This window comes from Hyperolius riggenbachi, chromosome 9, assembly GCF_040937935.1.
Source record: "Hyperolius riggenbachi isolate aHypRig1 chromosome 9, aHypRig1.pri, whole genome shotgun sequence".
NCBI lineage: Eukaryota > Metazoa > Chordata > Amphibia > Anura > Hyperoliidae > Hyperolius > Hyperolius riggenbachi.
The window spans coordinates 250,203,756-250,217,831 of NC_090654.1; the positions used below are offsets into that span (position 1 = coordinate 250,203,756).

The 14,076-nt window shown below is 44.2% G+C and overlaps 1 protein-coding gene across 2 annotated transcripts in view; it reads left to right on the plus strand.

Annotated features, from left to right (window-relative positions):
- KCNH5 (potassium voltage-gated channel subfamily H member 5) overlaps nt 1-14,076 on the plus strand; it is a 484,848-nt gene that overhangs the window by 232,404 nt on the left and 238,368 nt on the right. For both annotated transcript variants that reach the window (XM_068254273.1, XM_068254274.1), the window contains one exon: nt 13,271-13,700. In XM_068254273.1, coding sequence (XP_068110374.1) covers nt 13,271-13,700 — 430 coding nt within the window. The remainder of the gene's footprint in view (nt 1-13,270; nt 13,701-14,076) is intronic.

The following is a 14,076-nucleotide window of genomic DNA, read 5'->3' on the forward strand; positions in this document are numbered from 1 at the left end:
GTTAGGGGCTGATTGATGGGTGGCAGTGACAGGGGGTGATTGACGGGTGATTGACGGGTGATTGATGGGTGATTGACGGGTGATTGACAGGTGATCAGGGGGGATAGATGCATACAGTACACAGGGGGGGGGGAGGGTCTGGGGGGGTCTGGGGAGAATCTGAGGGGTGGGGGGGTGATCAGGAGGGAGCAGGGGGCAGTTTAGGGACTAAAAAAAAAAATAGCGTTGACAGATAGTGACAGGGAGTGATTGATGGGTGATTAGGGGGGTGATTGTGTGCAAATGGTGGTCTGGGGGGTGGGCAGGGGGGGGTCTGAGGGGTACTGTGGGCGATCAGGGGGCAGGGGGGGGCAGATCAGTGTGTTTGGGTGCAGACTAGGGTGGCTGCAGCCTGCCCTGGTGGTCCCTCGGACACTGGGACCACCAGGGCAGGAGGCAGCCTGTATAATACACTTTGTAAACATTACAAAGCGTATTATACGCTTCCTATCCGGGGATCGTCAGGTTAACAACCCGCCGGCGCTTCCGATTGGCCGGCGGGTTGACGTCGCGGGTGGGCGGAGCCTATTGCCGGTGGATGCGCGCGCATCCCAGCGCGCGATCCCCGGCCAGAGAGTGCCCCAGGACCTGACGCCAATCTGCGTTACGTGGTCCTGGGGCTGCCACTTTGCCGCCGCCAATATGAAGTAGGCGGTCGGCAAGTGGTTAAAATAACTCCAGAGTTAAAGACAGGCTGTTAATTAACTGCATGTGAAAATAACTACAGAGGAGGTAAATTAACTACAGAGGAGGTAAATTAACTACAGAGGAGGTAAATTAACTACAGAGGAGGTAACTTAAGGAATGAAGAGTTAAGATAACTCTCTCACTGGTGGGGGTAAGTTTTCTCTTGCCTTATTATCTCCAGCATGATCTTAGTGAATTGAGGCCTATGGCTCTTAGTGCATACACCTCTTTGTGGAGTGGGGAGGAGTAGGAATTCCAGACCACAATAGTCTTAATTAAAATGAGAAAAAAATGGAATCTAAGTTTCTTCCTAATTTTTTTTTTAAATGCATATTTGTTAGTGATAATCATCACTCTAACCAGAGCCGAGGTTTAATGTCTATAGTTGTTGACTATCAAATATCTGGGACATTTAACATATATCTGGTGTCTTTGCGAGTTCTCCTTTAAGCTCACTGTTAGCCGGGAAATATTGATTTGGTATTTTACAGGTTTGGTTCCTTTTAATTACTTTTAACAGCCTTGCAGTGAGCTTGCTTTGCTTCTTTCCATTGTGTGGTGAATACAAATGAACACATTTCCAGTAAAATCCACTTTGCAAATCCTGAAGATTCAGAGAGCCCGGTCTTTCACAATCCAGACTTTTATCTGTTTTGGAAGAATTTAAATTGTCAAGGAATTTAAATTTACGTTGCTATGTAGTCTGTGCTGCAGGAACTTTTGTTTATTCAGATGGTCACAGTGACATCATCATTCACCGCCATGATTGCTCCTAGACTAAGGGCCAGCAGTGCAAACCAAAAAGCGCTAGCGTAATTGCAAATGCTCAGCAGTTTTTGAAGTGATTTTTCTAGGCATGTGCCTAGTGATTTTGAGATTCATTGAGAATGAATCGCCTCAAAAATCAGCAGAAATGCTGCAGGACTTGCATTTGGGAAAAAATCACATTGCTCTGGTGTGCTCCAACCCATTCAAATACATTAGCCAAGCACTTTTCAAAGCGATGGTGTTTTTAGCGCTCTTGGTGTGCACCAGCCCTTAGAGAGGCTCGTGTGGACCTTTGTAAATGCTCATTTGTTGATATTACCAGCCTCTTCACTGGCACAATAATATTATTTTCAGTATGTCTGAAATATGTATTTTCTGGTAATATAACAATATCTTATATATACAGCACTACACAGTCCAGGCATGAATTATGAACTTCATATCCAGTGAAATTTCTTCAAAGCAATAAATGCACAGTCCCACTTTCACTGTCCAAACACCACGATGGACAAAATTCTAGGCATCAACATGTCCTGAAAACACACAATGAGCCCCTCCACAACACCCCTTCATCAGGGAACTCACTGCCAGGAAAGACCCTAAAGATTAGGGGTCACACAGCACAGGGTAATTTACAGGTCCCCCTCTGCCTTAAATCGTTCCTTCTCACCCACCTCTGTTCACAGTCATCCTTTATGCATAGTTAATTCACCACAAGAAAACATAATGCCTCCCATAATGTAAAACAGTTCTGAACCTTATTCTAAAAAAAATGGTGCACTCCCGAAAGGAGGCAAAAGTTTTATACATATCTGGGGCTTCCTCCGGCCTTCTCCACGCAGATCGCTCCTACGCCATCGTCCAAAGCCTCCTGGATCCTCCGGCGCAGCCCCGTTAACTCTGGCCAGTCGGCGCAGTGTGGCCCTTTCTCACTCCTGCAGCTGGGAGCGTTCTGCGCCGCCACAGAAGTACTGTCTGCACAGATGAAGAATGATGCATTCTGCACCTGTGCAGACAGTACTACTGCAGCGGCACAGAATGCTCCCAGCTGCAGGAGTGAGACCAGCAATGGGAGCACAACATGGCAGGCACAGCCGACTGACCGACGAGAATGGGGCTGCTATCAGAGGATCCAGGAGACTTTAGATGGCTGCGCGGAGGGGGCTGGAGGATGCCCCAGATATGTATAAAACTTTTGCCTCCTTTCATCTCAGGTTTACTTTAAAATCTGGAATCAATTCTCTTGAGTTTTTTTTTGCGGGCTCTCCCCCAACAGATAGATCCCTCTCAGACCATTATCTGATCACAGAGGGATCTATCTGAACAAACCTGTCCACACACTACACAGATTTTCAATACATTTCATCATGAAATCTATGCCTGTGTCATGTGATATACACTAGTGGCCAAACACTACAGGCACCATGGCACGTACCTTATGTGAGCACTAGAGGCCTCTAGTGTTTGACCTGTAGAATTTGTGACGTGACACAGGAGCCCGGGAGAGAAGAGACAGGAAGGAGAGCCCAGGGGTGAAGAAAAGACACATGCTGGACTTGTGAGTGTAAGTTCCGCTGCTGCGTCAGGCGTATCAAAACCGAACACCACTAGCTGCGCACTCCTGACCCACTGCCGATGGAGCAAAAGCTTACATCTGGCACAATCGACTGAATTGATCAATTTCAGTCAAAAATTGGTCGTTTGGGAATTGATTGTTATTATTGTTTATTATATTTATAAAGCGCGAACATATTACGCAGCATTGCACAATAGATAAATGGGTTAGCATACTGTACAAGGTAGGACATACAAGGAGCTCACAGCAAAACAAGATCATGCAAAGGATTTGATAACAGTAGTTCAGTGTCTTTGTTCAAAATAGAGTCTGCTCTAGTCCACTAGAAGGGTGTCAGACCGTGAGATTGTATAATCAAGCTGGAAGGGCCCTGCCCCTCATTTGCTTCATCGGTTACTAGCAGATTTGGTCAAATGATCAAATCAGCTGAATATCGATGTAAAAAATGGCCACCTTAAAGGGAGGGTTCACGGAGAAAAAAATATGAATCTGCTTACCTGGGGCTTCCTCCAGCCCGCGGCAGGTAGGACGTGCCCTCGACGCCGCTCCGGAGGCTCCCGGTCTTTTCCGGTGGCTCACCCGACCTGGCCAGGCTGGCTTCCAGGTCAGGCTCTTGTGTGCTCCAACGTGCGTCTCACTTGGTCGCGCTGACGTCATCGGACATCCTCCAGGCTGTACTGCGCTGGCGCAGTAGTTCGGTGCCTGCGCAGTACAGCCTCGAGTGACAGCAGCATAGAAGAAAAGTATTTTATAGCTTATTTTACTCTGGAAAAAAACATACTTCTTATTTGTATATGTTTACATGTGTTTTTAAATAAATACATTTTTTTGCTATGGTAGTCCTTTAAGTTAGGATGTAGCATTCTTCTTAAAGACATACAGCGCCCTCCCAAATACACAGCTGCCAAGGTAACCAAATTCCACTCTGGCCAAGATGTATGAATGTATATTAGTGCTTTTGCCCTGCATGTTTTCAGATTTATTTTTGACAAATACAGGTCTCTTGTGTCAGGCATTCCAGAGTTCCATGGAAGACAAATATTAATTGGATGCGGTTTGCAGACAGCGATCTTTGCGGCCACCTAAGCAGAGGGATCTGTGACATCCATACCCAAATTAAATGGCTGACATGAACTTAAAACAAGCACTTGCCTCCTGTGCTATAGGCTAAGGGTGTCTTGTAGACACATCTCCCGAGCTGTCACTCGATGACCCACTTTTGTATGACACTGGCTGCACATAACCTCTTTTATTGGTATCCGGAGTATTGAGCAAGCCCGCTTGTCTTATTGTAGTGACATAATTAAAGCACAGCCTGCAGTGGAAATGCTTCCAGCATTATAAAGTGAGATTAATATATGACAGTATATTGACCTTGTAATTTTTTTATTTTTATGTTCCAATTATTTCCATAATGCTCAGATTGTGAGCAGTCAGTGTACGTATTTCATATCCCCAAAAAGGCGGGCATTTTGGTAGCCATGAGGTCAGACGTAAGTAGTAGGGATAAGCAGGCAATATTCCTTAATTTGGCAAATGTTTTCCTTTAGTAAAAGTTTTGCAAAATTGCAACCAAAATTCACAATTTCTTTTGCATTTGCAATGAAGTCTATGGGGTCAATTTACACAATTGAGTGCAAAGTCCCCTTGCACAAAAAAAGGGATTTTAAAACACAGAATAAGAGTCATTTCAGTTGCCACTGCCAGTGATAAGTGAGATCACCAGTAGAGATGTTGCGAACATAGAATTTTCCGTTCCGAAAATATTCGCGAAACAGACGAATCTGGCAAACCGACAAAGATTTCAATGGGGAGACAAATTTTAAAACCAACAAAGACTGTTTCTGGCCACAAAAGTGATGAAAAAATTGTTTCCACCTGGACTGTGGAATGCCAGAGAGGGATCCATGCCAAAAGTCTCACCAAAAATTACGGAGTTGACGCAAAGTTGGGTTTTAGTCCCTAAAGGGCAGAAATCACATTATGCACAGCTCTGGGTGTCAGTGGGCTGTGGAGTGTCTCACACTGAGAAATGCAATAGTACTATCAGAATACAGTGAAATAATAATGCGCTTGAGTGGTTCTGTGCCTGCAACTTAATGAGGCAACAATAGTAGTGTGCACACAGCTCTGGGTGTCAGTGGGCTGTGGAGTGTCACACACAAAAAAACGAACAAACATAGGAGATCGATGTCCCAGCCCTCAAAATGGATGTTTGGGTTGCTTTCACCGCTAGTGAGGAACAAGGACACAGGCCTAGCGAACGCTTTCCCTACCTACCTGCAGCAAGTCTGACCCTGCTCTCACTAACAGTCAGCAGCCAGCAGAGAATGAATCCAATATGGCCACCGCAACTGCTTTTTGATAGAGGGGTGGGAGGTCCAGAAAGGAGTGCTAGCTGATTGGCTGCCATGTGTCTGCTCACTGTGGGGTAAGGGGTCAAAGTTTAGCTCAATGATAATGTATAGGGGGCGAATCGAACACGCCAAATGTTCGCTGTTCACCGCGAATGCGAACAGTGGATGTTTGCAGAATACTGCTCGCCAGCAAACAGTTCAGGCCATCTCTAATCACCAGCAGCATCTCCCTGATTCCCTCTGTAGTGCTACTGCTATCCTGCACGTATGCATGCCTCTCCCCTCCGCCCCGCCTCTCATCCACTATCCTCTTCTCGTTTCCCTGTAACTTAAAAATGTTTTTCTTTAAATGTTAATATGCTGTTGCATAATTTTTTTTGGGCAGAGAGGAAGTTCTGAGTTCATTCTGAAGTTTTTCTCTTTCTGTTTTCTATGCTGAGCAGACGTTTTTCTGATCTATTTGCAGACACAGGAGAATCTTCTTTCCACGTCACCTTGTGCAGTTTTTTCCTTAAGGACGATGGAGCCTTCGTGATATTCTAAACATTTGCTGCTAAATGACGGGAAAGCGTATTTAAATTTCATCCTCTTTAGGTTTCCTTGAAACAGTTCGGAACACAGTAAAGTCAGAAAATGGTTTAATTAGTCTCATTACCCCTCAGCCGCTGGGCTTTTCATGGTGTGCGTTTGCAGATTTAGCTCTGCTAATCCCAGAGAAGAAATTACAAACAGCCATTTCCATTCGGGGGAGTTAAATACGAAGGTCCTTTGCATAGAGAGTAATAATGTGCTCTGTGCAGGTTTGTGTTATTTTATGGAACAACTAACATAAGCAAATAAGCAAAATAAAACCGGATCAGTACATAACAAAGTCACTGCTTCCGGTAGTAATGGTAATATTGTCATGTGCTGTCTGCGCACAGCAATATTACCGCAATTTAGTGCATCAATCGCAAGGTTTCCAGTACCGAAGATGGGAGTTTATGAACTACCTGATAGCTTTTGTAGTAATGGTCTACACTACAGTATGTACCTTCATGATCCACTAGCCTTGGTCATTGGTGGATAGTGTACTGGTTAAGGGCACTGCCTTTGACATGGGAGACCAGGGTTCAAATCCTGGCTGGGGTCACTCAGTACCTATTCAGTAAGAAGTTCAAGGCAAGACTTCCTAACACTGCAGGGTGGCCTCTTGAGTGCGTCCCAGTGGCTGCAGTTCTTGATCCAATAGATCAAAAGCAGAGTCAGATTTACATCACAGGAGCCTATAGGCACCGATGTCCTGGCAACTTAGACTTCACCTTCCAAGAACCAACAAACCCCCACTAAACTGCAGGAGTGAGCCACCGTTCCATCATCAGACGCCTGTAGGCACATCCCTACAGTGCCTTATGGTAAATCTGGCCCTGGGCAGTGGGCACAGTCAAAGCATTTGTATCTGCCAAAAATATCGACTTCTGTATGGCCATCTTAAAGAGATCCTGAGACGGGTAAAATGGCAGTATTTATACTTACAGTATCTGGTGCTTCCTCCAGCCCCATGAGGTCGGTGGGCTCCCTTGCTCTCCACTCTGGCAGCGCAGAAGCCAACAACTGGCTGTGACTGGCCAGAATGCCAGGAGCTATTACAATTAAACGGAAAGAACAGCGAGGGAGCCAATGGACCTCATGGGGCTGGAGGAAGCACCAGGTAAGTATAAATACTGCCATTATCCCTGTCTCAGGTACACTTTAACATGCAGGTTTTTGGAATTGTGATGAAGGCATGACTTCTAAATGATCTATCATAATCAACAGCCTTACCTTTACATGAGTTTAGCAGATCGCTGTTTTATGGTTTCACTATTCCATGGTCACTGAAACATGGTAGGTTCTCTACGCTACCTGGCAATTTTGTAATACTTTTTTCTAAATGAACAGCTTTTCTTGTAAGTGATTACAGCACTTACCTCTGGCTTTCCTCATCACTCTCTTTTGATTGCTGCTTCCACAGTCTGTATTGTTACCATTAATTAGAGATGGCTCGAACGGTTCGAGCGCGAACTTATTCGCGCAAACTTCAGTGGTTTGTGTTCGCGAACGAACGCAAACTTTATGGCGGTTCGACCCGCCTCCTATACTACATCATTAGGGTCAACTTTCACCCTCTACATCACAGTCAGCAGGCACAGAGTAGCCAATCAGACTATCCCCCCCCCCCCCCCCCCCCCCCCACCCTTATAAAAAGGCAGGCAGAGTCAGGCATTTTAGTCACTCGTGTGCCTGCAGTAATTAGAGAAGGGAGAGCTGCTGCAGACTCTCATAGGGAAAGCTTAGTTAGGCTCTTGTAGGCTTGTTAGCTTGCTGCTTGCTGATTCTTTTTGCTAAAACACATCCCTCTTTTGAGAGCTAATCTTGTTCTTGTGATCTTTTTTTGTGTGTGTGGCCCATTTGCATTATATGCAGCCCTGTCAGTCAGTCACAGCTGGCCTTTGGGGTAATTCCTACTGTGCCACTGCCAGGCCCAGCACATTCAGTGACTACCTATGTGTGTGACAGGCGGCTGCAGATTTGTAATCCCATCCCAATCACTGCACCTGTTCACTGTTCAGTGCACCTACCTACCTACGTGAGCACATGCATTGTTAATATACCACCAGTCATTGCACCTGTTCATGGTACCTGTGTGTGTGTGTGACAGGTGCACATCTGTAATACCCAGCAGCATTGCATATACCTACCTGTTGTTGTTCAGTGCACCCACCTACCTACATGAGCGCATGCAGTGTGATATTTAATACCACCAGTCACTGTACCTTGCGGAAGTTCGAGGTTCGCGAACCAAAAATCGGAGGTTCGAGCCATCTCTACCATTAATTTGTGGATTGCTGATTTTGAGGAAACTTGCCTGGTGTTTACTTGTAAATGCTAATTGTTCCCTTACTTCACCCATTGTTAGTACAAATAAGTAATCACACTGCAGATGAGATTTACCTTTGTTTTATGCTATTTACTTCCCACTCACAAAATACAAATACTTGCTCTATCTAAGACTATTTATGTACTTAAAAACACTTGTTCAAATAAAAAGAAAATAAATGTTGAACTGTTCAGACTGTGAATGGGGTTACCATAGAATGGCGTCATTGTGTAAGAATCCAGGGGTAGTGATGTTGCGAACATCAAATTATCGGTTCACGAACGCCAATTTGCCGCAAACATTTGCGAACCAGCAAACTGGGTGAACCGCCATAGACTTCAATGGGCAGGCAAATTATAAAACCTACAGGGATTGTTTCTGGACGTAAAAGTAATGTAAAAGTTGTTTCAAGAGGCCTAACACCTGGACTGTGGCATGCTGGAGGGGGATCCATGCCAAAAGGCCCACGAAATATACGTAGTTTACGCAAAGTTTTGTTTTAATCTATAAATGACAGAAATCACATTACATTCTAAAATGTGTGGACCAGAGTGCTTTAAAACATCTGGTGGGCGCACACATCCATCAGGTAGTGCAAAGGTTAGGCATGCTTCTCACTGACAGACTAAACGCTGTGTTTTCCGCACCACAAACAACCACAAATAGTATTAGTTATAACCTCACGTGAGCCAATCATTGTCTTTACTAGTTGACACCCTCAGGACATAAATGTTAGTCGTCTCGGCGGCAATCTTTGTGTAGTGGTGTGCAGTGGCTGCCGTACTTGTGCGCACATTCACGGGAGTGCAGGTGATGGCAGTTTTCCAGCCCCTATAGTCGGTTTACTAAGCTGTTTTGTTTTTTTGGAAACTGAAGGTCACTTCACGTGGGTCAGGTGACAGATGCAACAATCACTTCACAATAGGAGCCCTTTACAGGGGGCAGTAGTGGATACTAGATGATGCCAGTAGTGGTGGTGAAGGGCTGGATAGTGTAATGGTTAAGGGCTCTGCCTCTGACACAGGAGACCTGGGTTCGATTCTCGGCTCTGCCTGTTCAGTAAGCCAGCACCTATTCAGTAGGAGATCTTGGGCAAGTCTCCCTAACACTGCTACTGCCTATAGAGCACGCCCTAGTGGCTGCAGCTCTGGCGCTTTGAGTCTGCCAGGAGAAAAGCGCGATATAAATGTTCCGTGTTTGTTTGTTTGTTTGTTATTGGGTTATCTAGTCGGTGCACTACTAGGACCAGCAGACTGGTCTTCCAGGGCTAACGTGTGCACTGGACACAGAGTGATCAATATAACAATAGCAAGAAAACCAATGTACAGCCCTTAAAGAGACACTGAAGCGAAAAAAAAATGATGATATTATGATTTGTATGTGTAGTACAGCTAAGAAATAAAACATTAAGATCAGATACATCAGTCTAATTGTTTCCAGTACAGGAAGAGTTGAGAAACTCCAGTTGTTATCTCTATGCAAACAAGCCATTAAGCTCTCCGGCTAAGTTAGTCGTGGAGAGGGCTGTTATCTGACTTTTATTATCTCAACTGTAAGATAACTGTTTACTTTTTCTCTGCTAGAGGAGAGGTCATTACTTCACAGACTGCTCTGAAAGACTCATTTTGAATGCTGAGTGTTGTGTAATCTGCACATATTATAGAATGATGCAATGTTAGAAAAAACACTATATACCTGAAAATAAAAGTATGAGAATATTTTCTTTGCTGCTAATCTTCTAGTAATTATTCATAGTACACAACCAATTCACTATATCATATTTTTTTTTCCGCTTCAGTGTCTCTTTAAGGGCTGTTATGGAAAGTACTGTACCACTAGCAGCAGTGTGCACATCTATCCAACAGCTAAAGTCAGTGAACTGGACAGTCAGTAGACACACAAAATTGCGATATAACAATAGCAAGAAAACCAATGTACAGCCCTTATAAGGGCTCTTGGGTGTTCAAGACACTGTACTATCAGCAAGAAACTCTACTGGGGACACAGAATAGATGCCTAACTACCATTATTCCTATTAGCAGCACAGCTCTCTCCCTACATTCCTTCACAGCAGCCACAGACAGTGTGTAAAATGGCTGGCGTGCTGGCGGTTTTATAGGGGGTATGTGGTCCAGGAGGGAGGGATAGCTGATTGGCTAACATGTGCCTGCTGACTCTGGGGTGAGGTGTCAAAGTTTGGCTCCATGATGAGGTATGGGTGGCGGGTCGAGCACGCCATGTGTTCACCTGCCGACGCAAATGCAAGCACGCATTCTTCTCCAGAAACTGTCCGCCGGTGAACAGTTTGGGCCATCTCTATCCAGGGGCAGGCAAATAATTTAATGAAGGCAAGGCTAGATTTGTATTGTAGACAGTGCCTTTTGTAAGCTTCATGTGACAAGATTGTCATTCCTTGTGGTTCATTATATTGTGTTCTTCTTTAATGTACCTCTTGGAAACCAAAAAAAAGATGCTAAGTATGACTCATTACTGATGTTTCAAAACTCACCTATCTATCGTTCCCTCTGTCCAGCCCCTCGTTACTAATTAGCCACTGTCCCATTTCTTGGGCGTATTGTATGATGTATTCTCTCCTTCTTAAGTTAGTGGAACACACTATCCAATATTCACTTCTGATTGATAAATGCCGTATTACACTCTGAGTGAGTGGGGAGAAACTTGACAGAGATTGATGATTAGATTATTTAGAATTGTGGTTTCAGTGCTGGCCACAAAGAGTTAATCTGGGATGAGGTGGAGCATAGTTAATTTACTCTGTGTTTATTGGCTGTTGCCCTAGCCTAGCTCCTCCCTGACTAGCTCATGTGGGTGATGATAGAAAAGAGTGAGGACTATGGTTGGCACATAGACTGCTGTTTAGTCCAGTCAAGCAGCATGTGGCAATCACACAGGAAGACCTTTTTGCAAACCCACAAGCCAGGTAATCTAATATTAATTATACAAAAACAGTCTATGTACTACTCACAAAACCTTTTCACAGGTTAATTTGGGTTTCAAGGACAGATGGGTAGACTATATAAATTCTTCATTCAGGTCCTTGTAAATTCAGAACCCTCTGATTTAAGCTTTCTTGGAGCGTATTCCTTTTACAGAACCATTTAGTTATACTTTAATTTTAGGATTGCCTGCCAGAATATCTATATTTTTGCACTGTACTGATGTGTGGCTAGTTTACTGAAGCAAGATGTTTTAAATCAGGATGATACCATTTATTGGCTAACTACAAATGAATAAGAATAAACAAGCTTTCGGCCTTGCAGCCTTCGTCAGGTTTTTACATCCTGTCGTAGTTCACTGAAAGAATACTTAAAGCGGTATTGTCACCATAAATATCAAATTTCAACAGCAACTGGTCTGAGTGTATTAAAGGGACACTTAAGTCAAACAAAAAAAATGAGTTTTACTCACCTAGGGCTTCCAATAGCCCCCTGCAGCTGTCCGGTGCCCTCGCCGTCTCCCTCCGATCCTCCTGGCCCCGCCGGCAGCCACTTCCTGTTTCGGTGACAGGAGCTGACAGGCTGGGGACGCAAGTGATTCTTCGCGTTCCCAGACACATTAGCACCCTCTATGCTGCTATATGGTATATGATATATTTTCTGTCTCTTCTAACTGTGAGCACGTCACTGTGCATAACATGTTTATGCGGCCAGAAAAGTGAGGACTTGTATATTTTACACCAGAGCAGGTGTTGCTCACCCCCATTCTCTGCCGGGTGCCCAGCCTCCATCCTTCTTTTTCTTTTTTCAGAAGCTAGATGGCGCTATTGTGGCCAGGAACGCGAAGAATCACTCGCGTCCCCAGCCTGTCAGCTCCTGTCACCGAAACAGGAAGTGGCTGCCGGCGGGGCCAGGAGGATCAGAGGGAGACAGCGAGGGCACCGGACAGCTGAAGGGGGCTATTGGAAGCCCCAGGTGAGTAAAACTCATTTTTTTGGTTTGACTTAAGTGTCCCTTTAAGTGATAAAGATGCTAATCCTGCATTCAAAACTTTTTCTGCTGTTATGGTTTGGAGTTATTACATACTATAGGAGCACTGGCCCTAGTGCCAAACAGTGCAAAAGAGTTGAATGCTGGGAGTTCTTTTGAATGCCGGGAGTTCTTTTTATCTATAATATATACCTCCTCTTCTATTTATTTCCCTGCCTAGCTGATCACTTGTGTTTACAAGCAAGGCTGAGGTGACTCAGTGATTGGATGTGTAAATAAACAAAAAGACTCTGGGAGGAGGGCAGCTAATGAATACACAATGAGCAAGAGAAGGGAGGGGGGAAAACAAGAGTCAGGAAGGATATGATGTCAGCATTAGCTTGGCAAGATGGCCACTGCCTAGAGTAGAATTTTCTGCTTTTCCTTTGTAAAATTCACAGGAATCATTACGTGGATAGCACAATACATCTGTTATGTAAGTAGAAGTAGTATTTATCTACTTAAATATGTGTTTTTTATTACTAGGTTAGCATGGGTGTCGCTTGTTCTTTAAAGGATTAAACTTCATCTTAATCAGTAGCTGATACCCCCTTTCCAATGAGAACGCTTTACCGTTTCTCAAATAGATTATCAGGGCTGATATTGTGGTGAAAACCTTCTCACAGTGTGATATCAGGACCTATGTCCTGACAGTTTCCTGTCATTGAACTTCATTGCATTGTGGGAAATAACAGATTTTGCCAACTACCAAGCAAGCAGTATCTCCCTCTGTGCAAGAACTCATTGCGTACAGATCGCCTGGCCGAACAAAAGACGTCACCATCAGTGATAAATGTCAGAATGTAAATCGGGGAGAGGAAACATTTACCTTTGGGCAAACTATGACTAAATAATCTATCAATACATATTGTAAAAAAAATAAAAGCAATTTAATTCATTATGTTATTTTCACTGCAGTTGCTCTTTAATGTAGTTTTTACTTTTTTTTTTGTCTCAGGGTATCAGCAGCCTCTTCAGCTCTCTGAAGGTTGTCCGGCTCCTGAGGTTGGGTCGCGTAGCCAGGAAACTGGATCACTACTTGGAATATGGTGCTGCAGTGCTGGTTCTCTTGGTTTGTGTGTTTGGCCTTGTTGCCCACTGGCTAGCTTGCATCTGGTACAGCATTGGAGACTATGAGGTCATCGATGAAGCCACCAACACCATCAAGACTGGCAGCTGGCTTTACCAGTTGGGAGTAAGCATTGGAAATCCGTATCGGTACAATACCAGTGGCTCAGGGCAGTGGGAAGGCGGACCCAGCAAAGACTCCTTGTACATATCCTCCCTGTACTTTACCATGACAAGCCTTACAACTATTGGATTTGGAAACATTGCTCCAACGACTGATGGAGAGAAAATTTTTTCAGTTGCGATGATGATGGTTGGCTGTAAGTAACTGGTTTATTTATGTATCCGTGGACGCATACAAATGACATGCTTTATTATATCTGTTCTCCAAACTCCCCGGAGTGGTGGGGTTAGCCAATGGTAATAGAAATGACTCATTCACTTAAAGTGGACCTGAACTCAGAACTTCCTCTCTGCTCTAACAGATAAGTAACAGCAGAATAACCTTTAAAGAAAAACATTTGTTATGGCAGATACAAATTCTACAATAAATCTGCAGTGTGTCTACATCCTGCTTTCATGGAAGCAGACAAAGGGTTAACATCCTTTGTTTACCTACTAGCTGTGTCTGCCTAAGACTGCCGAATTTCTGTACTGACACTGTGCTGAGAGATCAAGTTACACTTGTGATTACAT